Genomic DNA, 10,256 nt, shown 5'->3' on the forward strand with positions numbered 1-10,256 from the left:
TTGCAAATGAACCTTATTAAAATCATTAGCCAAAATTGTAAATTTTATCTTTTTATTTGTTTCAAATTTATAATTTTAATCACTCTATAATTTAATTCAGAAATTTAATCTTTTAATTTTTTATAATATGATTATTTTAGTTTTTAATTTTAAAATTGAACGTTAACCGTCACGTATATGACGATTAACATTGATAAGGACAATCAATATCTAATTTTGAAGTTTGAAAACTTAAATAACTAAATTATAATAAAACTGAGAAAATAAATTCATAAATTAAATTATAAGAAGAATAAAATTATAAATTTAAGATAAATAGAATGAACAAATTTATTTTCTTTGCTCACCGCTGGAGATGGCTAAAAGCACGTTTGTGTTCTTTGCTCACCCCAGTCACTAAGCGAAACGATCATGGAGGCATCTGCGACACTCAGATTCGTCACACACACCCTCTCCCTCTTCCCACATACACCCATCTCTTCTATTTCAGTTTCACCAAAATTCAGTTCAAACACTACGCTGTCGGTGGCGAAGAAAAAGTCAAGCATCGAAGGTGTGAGCGAAGAGTTGAACGCCATGACCTCTCAGAACCTTGACTTCGCACCCTCCCGGAGACGGGTTCGTGCAGCTTTCACCGAGGTGCACCAGCAGCTCGACCATTTCTTGTTCAAGGTTTGTTCTCACTCTTCAATTCACCATAGTCTTTTCATGAATTCAAATTGCCGCGGTTTCATTTTTCAGATTTTGGATTTGTTAAAGAATCAGTCATTGATTTTGATGTTTCAATCTCTTCATGTGTTTGTCTTTGGTTGGCAAACTAGACTGCTCCTGCCGGGATCAGAACTGAGGAAGTAAGCGTTTTCAGCTTTTGGCAAAAACTCTCTATGAGCATGCTTTCTTTTGTTAGTTTGGTGAAAAATATTATCAACTTGATTATTTGTGTTTAATGTTTATATTAGTGGTATGAAAGGAATTCTAGGGGATTGGAAATTTTCTGCAAAAACTGGATGCCTGAACCGGGCGTTCCACTCAAGGATGCTTTGTGTTTCTGCCATGGGTATGGCAGCACTTGCACTTTCTTCTTTGATGGTTTTTCAAAATTTCATACCTTAATATGTGTTTTTTTCAATTTGAGCTCTCATTTTTAAAAGCTTGTAATCTAGTTCTCCTCATTTTCTTTTTCCCCTTTGTGTGTGATCCCTTTGTTAGTTTTCCGTTTGTTTAGTGTCTTTAAAGAGGTTTTAGATCACGTCCGTCATGTCAGTTTCATTGTGATAACTTGATATTGTATGAAATTACATCAATGTGGCCGCAATTGTGGTTGGGGAGACTCCAAAATCCTTGATGTTGTGGTCCAAATTGACAAGGACTAAATTACAAAATATTAAAAATGGGAAACAAAATGGAAAAATCGTGATATTTAGGATGATAAAAAATATATTTAAGCAAAATTTCATTTCAAGAAGTAGCTAAGTTTCCATTTGAAGTATGTTGTGCTATCAATTTATAACAAACCTAGAAACTTCTCAGATGTTATAAAGGGAGGATTTGAATTTTTTTTGTTCAGGTATTGCCAAACGAATAGATGCTTCTGGGTATGGTGTTTATGCTATGGACTATCCTGGTTTTGGTCTATCTGAAGGATTACATGGTTACATACCAAAATTTGATGATTTGGTTGATGATGTTATAGAACATTATACAAAAATCAAAGGTAAGACTTTTTAGCATCCATGATGTCACATTGATCATTTTTGTTGACCATGCTTTGTATTTCAATCGACAGCTAGGCCTGAGGTGAGAGGGTTGCCACGATTCATATTGGGGCAGTCAATGGGCAGAGCAATTGCTCTTAAGTTCCATTTGAAGGAACCAAACACTTGGGATGGAGTAATCCTTGTTGCACCAATGTGTAAAGTAAGTTCATTTCCTCTGTATTGCAGTTGATGTTACCAGCTTCATTATTATAATTTTCAACTTCTGAATCATTCTATAGTTTGAGAGCATTGAAGTGTTTTATTCTTATAATGTCTTTGTCATCTCTAAGGTTCAATTTCATTCTTTTGAAAGCTAGAACTTTGCCCTAATATATTATGGCAATAAAAAATGCTACACCAGGAGTTCTGTTTTCTTAAGTGAGACATGAAAGTTGATATCTAGACAGTAATATCACCCTCCAATATGGGACTAATAGACCCTCATTTAATAAGCATTGCCAATTTTGAAATATAAGAAAAATGTAACATGTATCACAGAATTTTGTGATCCAATTATGAGTGGACTTGATTTTAAAGTCTGTTTCCCTTATCAATTACGTTTGTGATTAATTTTTTTTTTATAATTGGTGTTCAATATTTGGTATCTTATATTTCCAATGAATTTCAATAATTAATGCATGTCTTAAAAAATGTCTATTAGGAGACTTTTCTTCAAGTCAAAATTGGATGTAGTCCAAGATCAATCTATAGGAAAATGGGATCATCCATCATTTGAAGAATAGCCTTTCATGGTAGTATAAGCGTATGTGTCATATAAAGCCTGATTTGTTCTTGTTTTGGTGCTAAGGTTGCAGAGGGCATGCTACCACCAATGGCAGTTTTGAAGGTATTAAATCTTTTGTCTAAAGTGATGCCAAAGGCAAAACTGTTTCCGCACAGAGATCTATCTGCACTGACTTTCCGAGAACCTGGCAAGAGAAAAGTGGTTGGTAATTTTGTCAACCCCTAATTTTTCAATGCTTACAAAGTGAAATGGTCAACCAGTGTTTTTCTGTATCGTGCCTCTTCTTAACATGTCTTGCATTAACTAAATGTTTAAGGTCATAAATCATATGCTTCAATATATCCATATTACATGTACGATCAAACTTTCACATCATTGACAGTCATACTTAGTCTTTCAGCATGCATCTTCATATGCATGATGATCACCAAATGATAAATTGCGAGTCAAGAGCCATATCCATGTGCATAATGCATGTTCTCTTCATTTTATCTGATTGGATTTGTTTTTTGTTCTTCTTTATGCACAGACACACACAAACTTGGATAATTCCTGATACTCATTATCCCTCATGATCTCTATAACTTCCCATTTATTGGATGCTATTTAACCTGTCCATTTGTCACAAGTCTTTTCTGCAACATCTGCAGGATTACTGACTCAACCACTGAATCACATATGTTTCTGTTAAGAGTGGCATGCATCCATGCATTAATTCTTTTTATTTTTATTTTTATCAACAAATGCATTAATTCTTATACTGTGGTTCAAGTGAATGAATGAAAGAGCTCAGAAGCATGACTTAATCCATAGTATCTTCTGTCGTTGAATTGTTGTTAACTTTCAAAAAGTTGGATGAAAAACCAGTCCCTGAAAATTTGCACTCTAAAACAAACTAATTGTTAGAGTTGATTCTTTCCTTTATAGGCTGGTTACAATGTTATTTCTTATGATCATCCAACAGGATTGAAAACTGGCATGGAGCTTTTAAGTGCTACTCAAGAAATCGAGTCACTATTACATAAGGTTAGTTTTTGCTCACACTTCTGTTTTCCGAGAATCTAAGGTTTATATCTGCTTTGGTTATCTGTGCTTTTTGCATGCAATTATCGTCATATCAACCAAAAACATGAGGATGATGCAGGTTTCAGCTCCATTATTGATTCTCCATGGAGCAGACGATCTGGTGACAGATCCATTAGTGAGCCAATTTCTTTATGAGAAAGCTTCTAGCAAGGATAAGACACTAGAAATCTATGAAGGAAGTTACCACGGCATTTTGGAAGGGGAACCTGATGACAGAATTTTTGCTGTGCACAATGACATTATCTCATGGCTTGATTTTAGGTGCTCACTTTAAATGAGGTTCATGCTATTGTGTTGCTGACCCCACCAAGATATTTTTGATCTTATAGTGAACACCCATCACAAAAGTTACCTCACAGGAATGGCACCTCTATTGCTTCTTATTATGGTAGTTACATATACATGTCAATATAGCTTTCTACTTTATCAGAGGCTCATTTATGAGTTTAATCTTACAATTCGCTTGTTGGATTTTCTAACAAGATGTAATCCATTGGTTCCCGTTATTGTGAGGTCTGACCATTAATAAAGTTTCATTATCCAGTAAAATGGTTTTGTTTCTCTCGGGTAATTTAAAATATTTATTTATTGTTTTCCTCGGGATAATCTAATTATTATTTATAACATAAAATACGCGTATTTTATAATTTGGATTTTTGAATTTTAAAGAAAGTCTTAACATGATTAAAAATAATAATAAAAGCTAGCTCTATAAAGAAAACTAGTTCCTCTAGATCGTAACTAATTATTGTTTATGGTATACTAAAGCGGGATTTTATTATTTGATCATAATTTTATTCACTTAAAACTTATTATTAAGCTTTATATAGAAAGTAAAATATAAAATTATAAGTACCTGCTTTCATTTTGCACAACACTTTTTCATTTTTCATGGTATTTGAATAATTTCACAAGGCACACATTTTTTTCAACTTCAATCAATTGGAATTCCCAGTTCACAACACAAGAAGAAAATTTGTCCGCCCCTAAAATGTGTTTACAATTTGTCTTAATTAATCCCAACTCCCATCTCACATTTGATGAAATTGTTAAGAAATTTAATATTTAATGCATTCGAAAGAGAATATAAATTTTACATGAATATATGTGCTCATTTTTTAATAATTATTTGAAAGTTGAAGAATGCTTTACCTGTTATCCATAAAGAAAGTTGAAGAAGAAGAAAAAATATTCTTAATGTCTGATAAAAATTATGGGAAATGGATTTGTATATCCTTTCTCCAAATTTATCCATACTAAGCAGAATTATTCTATTTCCAAACAAATTTTCAAATGAAGTAACACGAAATATTTAAAATTTAAAAGATGTCAGAGAATTGCGCGAGGAATTTAAATCATAAAGAAACTTAGATATCTTTTTAATTCTTATAATTTATAATTTAGTATTTTATATATATTTTTTTTTGTAAAATTATTTTTTTAGACCTTTTAAATTATAATTATTTTTATTTTTTCGTTCTTATAATATTTTTACTGTTCAAATTATTATTTAAAGTATTTTAAGGATTAAAAATAAAATAAACATAATTTATAATAAAAAAAATAAAAAAATATTAAATCACAAAGAAGTAAAAATATATCTAAATCTCATAAAAGAAAATTACTAATATAACAAAAGTCAAATAATAATTGTGAGAAAAGAAATAGGTTGGTTGGGATGCAAGCAGAGATTTTTTCTTACGCAGGCAGTGGACACAGACACCATGTCACTTATTAACCAGCTCTTTAACAGAGGCGTTTTCGGCACTCGATGGTGACTGATTTCCCCTTTGCTTCTCAGATTTAAGTTTTCTGATTCTGATTGTAATACCCGATTTAGTCTCAAATAACAATTGAACTGTTTATTGTGTCAAATTCAATTTCAATTTGGAGTCCTTAAGATTATCCAATGTGTATCAGCCAGATTTTGGGTTGTTGTGGGGAAGTGAGCTATTTTGATGAAAGATCACGGATCCTTGGTAGATGGATTGTGATTATCGAAATGAATGTTCTACTTCTATTGATTGTTCTCTGGATTCTCTCTCCTTTTAATGCCAAATAAGTAACACTAGTAAACATGATGTTTTTCATCTTGTAGCAAAACATGCCTGAACCTGGCAATTTCACGAATTAAGCTGCTGCAAAACAAGAGAGATATCCAACTGAAACAAATGTGCAAGGAGATTAGCCAATTCTTGCAGGCTGGCCAAGAGGCAATTGCTAGAATTAGGGTAATCCTTCTAGTCTTAGTTAATAGCTGCTGGTTTCTGGATCTTTTCTCCCTGTGTTGTGATTTGCCTGTTTGTAAAATGCATTGATTGATCTATAATTTTAAATAGGTGGAGCATATCATACGAGAACAAAATACATGGGCTGCATATGAAATATTGGAGTTGTTCTGTGAATTTGTTCTAGCACGTGTACCTATAATTGAGAACCAGAGGTAAGTCCACGGGTTTGATGTTATTTTCCACAAATGTGAAGCAGATTGATGGCTTTCTGGATCTCCTGCTTCACTATCTTTTACTAGTGACTATGCTTTTCTCATTACATTAGAGGTTGAAACTAAAGTATTTGTAATTACATTGTTTCTGAATCTTCAAAGGGGGTAAAATATATATTTTTGAACATAGTTTTTAGAATCTTATGATTCGTGATTTGACTTTGATATGATTTGGATAGCCAATGATTTGCATCAAGAGATGCAGATGATTATGAATTATGATACATGGCTGAATCAATGCAATTCCATATTTACAATTCATCAAATTTTGTTTTTAATTTTAATTTTTTTATCACATATTGTTTTAAAATTAAATGAAAAAGTTATAAGCTTAAATTGTTAAAAGAAAAAGGAACTAAAGGAGCACTACTAAACACATCCTATTTGATTATTCAGATGTTTTAGTCTCATTCTTCTAAAACCGGAGTTTCACACTGTCACTCTCTCATTCTATCTATTGTATTTGGTTATACCATTGCTGTTTTAAGTCTGATTAAGGCTTCAAACACTCAGTTATTACTCATGGTTTTGTTTTGTGAGGCTTTTGGTCATTTTCTTGTTTAAAATTATTACATTGATCATGATTCATCATTTATATGATATATTTAAGCTATTCTTTGTTATGTCTTAAATTTTATAATTTGAGAGAATATTCATTTTCACCACTGAATTGAGTTTTCAAACAGTTGCTCATTTTCTTATACAATTTATAGCAAAACATTTTTTAAGTCAAACTTGAAGCCTTTCTTCTCCACATAATAGGGAGTGCCCCACAGAATTGCGAGAAGCCATTGCAAGTATAATTTTTGCTGCTCCTAGATGTTCAGATGTACCAGACTTATTGCACATCAAGAACTTGTTTACCACTAAATATGGGAAAGAATTTGTCTCTGCAGTATCTGAACTTCGTCCTGATTCGGGCGTGAACCGCACGGTGATTTATCTTTAATTGCAGCTTCTGAATGGCAAACTGTTACAGCTTCGGAAAAATTGCTTTCTATCAGTAGTCCATCTGTTCTTTTGATATGATTATTTCAGATCATCGAAAAGCTTTCAGTTAGTGCTCCATCTGGAGAGGTAAAACTCAAGGTCTTGAGGGAGATTGCAGAAGAATACAATATAGCATGGGATTCTTCTAAAACTGAGGCTGAATTTAGGAAAAACCATGAAGATCTCCTGGTAATTTTATCAGTGGATGTTTGTTTCTTCATTATTGGACATTAAAAATATTATCGACTACTAGATCCATGTGATATCATACTTCTGTCATTGACGGTAGATAGTAATATAGCATCTGTATAACTAATAAGTTCTCATTTGTCTAACTATAATGGTTCTACTACCACCTTTATCCCTGACACTGACCCCAGAAATTACTTCAAATTTCATCCTAACCTCAGGGTACTTGGCTCTTCATGTGATAGTTCTACAATGAGCCTTGAGAAGTGACTCTAGCTGTTGAGAGTATTTGTCTTAAATGTCTCACATCTTCCGTAAATGTTATAGATATTCAACAAAGTTTACATTGGTTGTCGATTGTCTAAACAGTCTAACACAACCTTCACCTTTTATCTGGGCTCGGGACTATGTAAAGATGTTCAACAAAAAAAAACATAGGCAGGTTTATAAATGAGGTATTCCATGAATGCAAGAGATATTGACTTTATCTGATTTTGATCAATTTGTCCCAGATTTTTTAAGCCTATACTTTGTTGTCTACTTTTCTACTGTGGTGGCAGTACTTTGCTCAGTTTTTCTCGATTTTTATTATGATTTTCTCGTGTTACCTGTAGGGTGGAGCAAAACAAGTTAGTGCTGGAGCTACGCTTTCTCATACTCCCAACAGAAATGGTTCTAATAATCCATCACCTCGTATTACGGAACCTTCTATCAAGTCTGTGCATGCTAAGCAAGAATATAAACCCCTTGAAGCTCCCAGCCCTTCTAACAATAATTCTTTGTTGAATACTAATGAAATCGAACATTCGCACGAAAATAATGATGTTCCTGCTGGAGATGCTAAAAGTGAGATAAGATTTCAATCCTCTGATGTACTGGAGAAGGCGCGGGCTGCCATTGCTTCTGCAGATCGTGCATCTGCAGCTGCTCGTGCTGCTGCTGCACTAGTTCAGAGTAATTTTGGATCATTGAAACTGGGAGGTAAATAAACCTTCACATCGATGAAATGCTGCCCTCCCAGGATCTTAATGCTGGAAAAAAATGTCAAGAACTAAATGCCAAAAGAGAAAATTATGTTCTTTGTTACGGAGGTGTCAGCTTCACACAGTGATTCTATGTAATAAGAATTGTGTCGTATTGCATTGTACATTCGATAATCAATACATGTATATCATTGTAACGGAACGGAATACTGAACAGTGTGAACTTTTCTAAATCTTCGTGTTTCTTGCGACTGCGGATCGTAGTGTATCATGGATTGATAGATGTTATTTCTAAGTAATTTAAACATCAGTTTTACCCAGGAAATAATTGTATGCATTTCCGAAATGTTATACTTATCATCTCATGCATATTTTAATGCAGTTATGATATAAATTTTTGTACTGGTGATATCAACTAGTATATGTTTGTTAGGTGTTGTGTCCAACAACCTGGCATGGTGCAAATATGACAGCTTCGTGTGCGATTGGTTCGTTTCTATAAAGCGACTAAAGTTCAAAGCTAACTACGTTGTGAAAACAATAGAAGCCTCTTAGAAAAGCTTGGCTCAAAGGGTAAAAAAGATCGTGCAAACGAAGGAACATTTGCGATACATCTGTTTGGTGCCCACGATGGGCATAGGGTTCTGACACACGAAAATTGTTTCTTGACAATCCATAGTTTATCATCAGTCACTATTTGAATTCCATTATTATAACTCTGTTTTAGTATCCTTGTTTCTTGATCAATGATGCAATTGACCAACTATATTTAGTTTTATTTTAATTTTGACATAGTTATAATTATAATTCTTATCCTCTATATAACAAAGCCCAATCTTATTTTGAGCAATAATAAAGCCCAATCTAAGAACCAAGCTAAAAGAATGTACAGATAGTCCCAAAAAGATAGTCTTTAACCGTTCAGGGAGCTGAATCAACTTACAGGCTTTGTTGCTTAGTCTCAATGAAAATTTTAAAAAACATGACCAGATTAACAATTCTTGTTGTATCTTTTAGAAATTGAAATTCTGAAGTTTCCCCGGAAAATCTTTAAAACAGAGCACATTTGAAATTCTCATTTTTTTTATTATATATTCAAAATATATAAATATACATTTTTAATTTTTATACCATCAAACAACTCTTGGCGTGTGTAAGAATTAACTTTCTCGAAACTGACTGACTATTCAATGACTTGCACGATCAATACCTTTATTTTTATTTTTTTATATAAAACATTTGTTGGGAAAATAGAAATATTCTATAATTAATTGTAGTTTAAAAGAAACTTGAGATGAAATATAACTGTATTTTTACAAATTAATTTATAAAAGAATGCTAGTATACGGTAATGCACTGTTTGCAATATACTAGTAATTAAGGAAAAAAATAATAGAATTAAGTTTTCTTAAATGGAAAGAGTCTCACTCTCTTTAATAAGTTTTATTTATTATTTAGTGCTGACCGATACAAACATTATGTTAAAAAATAGTAGTGTATTAAAAAGAGCTGCACGATCCACAATGATTCCTCAATATAAAATACAAATTGCATATTTTGACATGTGAATCAGAGGGAACAGTACAGAAACTAAAACAATAAAATTTAGATCATAAAGTACAAAAACTTGTCATATGTATCAATTCATCATATATATATAAAAAAAGCATTTTAAAAATAAAAAAAAGAAACACATATATGTACATATATAGAGAGAGGTGCAGTATTTGAATGAGGAGGCACGATTGGTTATGAGGGCACCAAAAGAGTTGGTGGCAGGGCCTCACACCAAACACCAAGTGAGTCAGAAGAACCAAAACATTCTTGTTGGCACTCCCGGACACAAGTTCGTGACCTACAAATTACAATACATGCACTAACTCACTCTAGTGACCACACACACAGACACAGGCACATGCAGGCTAAAGAGTGAACCCTAGCTAAGGCCCCTAGGTTTCACATAAGAGCCCTATTGCTATTGCCCTAGCTAGCCCTTTACACGC

At 32.9% G+C, this 10,256-nt stretch overlaps 2 protein-coding genes across 6 annotated transcripts; both read left to right on the forward strand.

Moving 5' to 3' along the window:
- The first annotated feature begins 333 nt into the window (after positions 1-333).
- LOC114370199 (caffeoylshikimate esterase-like) lies at positions 334-4,159 on the forward strand. Of its 4 annotated transcripts, none has more exons than XM_028327486.1 (8): positions 334-672; positions 742-851; positions 960-1,057; positions 1,568-1,714; positions 1,787-1,917; positions 2,566-2,707; positions 3,467-3,528; positions 3,647-4,159. In XM_028327486.1, exons 1-8 carry the CDS (start codon positions 412-414, stop codon positions 3,860-3,862), a joined length of 1,167 nt encoding a protein of 388 aa, XP_028183287.1. In that variant the 5' UTR covers positions 334-411; the 3' UTR covers positions 3,863-4,159. The 4 variants fall into 4 exon arrangements, with proteins under 4 accessions (XP_028183287.1, XP_028183286.1, XP_028183289.1 ...); XM_028327485.1 differs by having other exon boundaries at positions 2,566-2,703; positions 3,430-3,528; XM_028327488.1 differs by having other exon boundaries at positions 822-851; positions 960-1,089; positions 2,566-2,703; positions 3,430-3,528.
- Positions 4,160-5,251: 1,092 nt separating this feature from the next.
- On the forward strand, positions 5,252-8,578 carry LOC114369714 (IST1 homolog). 2 transcript variants are annotated; one of them, XM_028326958.1, is made up of 6 exons: positions 5,252-5,362; positions 5,687-5,819; positions 5,928-6,031; positions 6,854-7,025; positions 7,130-7,270; positions 7,885-8,578. In XM_028326958.1, the coding sequence occupies exons 1-6, from the start codon at positions 5,313-5,315 to the stop codon at positions 8,257-8,259; spliced, it is 975 nt and encodes a 324-aa protein (XP_028182759.1). In that variant the 5' UTR covers positions 5,252-5,312; the 3' UTR covers positions 8,260-8,578. The 2 variants fall into 2 exon arrangements, with proteins under 2 accessions (XP_028182759.1, XP_028182760.1); XM_028326959.1 differs by lacking the exon at positions 5,252-5,362 and adding an exon at positions 5,378-5,567.
- The last annotated feature ends 1,678 nt before the right edge of the window (positions 8,579-10,256 follow it).

The sequence above is a fragment of the Glycine soja genome, chromosome 10 (genome assembly GCF_004193775.1).
Source record: "Glycine soja cultivar W05 chromosome 10, ASM419377v2, whole genome shotgun sequence".
NCBI lineage: Eukaryota > Viridiplantae > Streptophyta > Magnoliopsida > Fabales > Fabaceae > Glycine > Glycine soja.

Excerpts from the sequence above, each read along its gene's own strand:
- LOC114370199 (XM_028327485.1), top strand. The coding sequence starts at position 412 with ATGGAGGCATCTGCGACACTCAGATTCGTCACACACACCCTCTCCCTC. Across the intron at positions 2,704-3,429 it reads AACCTGGCAAGAGAAAAGTG|GCTGGTTACAATGTTATTTC; the intron begins GTTGGTAATTTT and ends TTTCCTTTATAG. Across the intron at positions 3,529-3,646 it reads TCGAGTCACTATTACATAAG|GTTTCAGCTCCATTATTGAT; the intron begins GTTAGTTTTTGC and ends AGGATGATGCAG.
- LOC114369714 (XM_028326958.1), top strand. The coding sequence starts at position 5,313 with ATGTCACTTATTAACCAGCTCTTTAACAGAGGCGTTTTCGGCACTCGA. Across the intron at positions 5,363-5,686 it reads GGCGTTTTCGGCACTCGATG|CAAAACATGCCTGAACCTGG; the intron begins GTGACTGATTTC and ends TTCATCTTGTAG. Across the intron at positions 5,820-5,927 it reads AGGCAATTGCTAGAATTAGG|GTGGAGCATATCATACGAGA; the intron begins GTAATCCTTCTA and ends AATTTTAAATAG.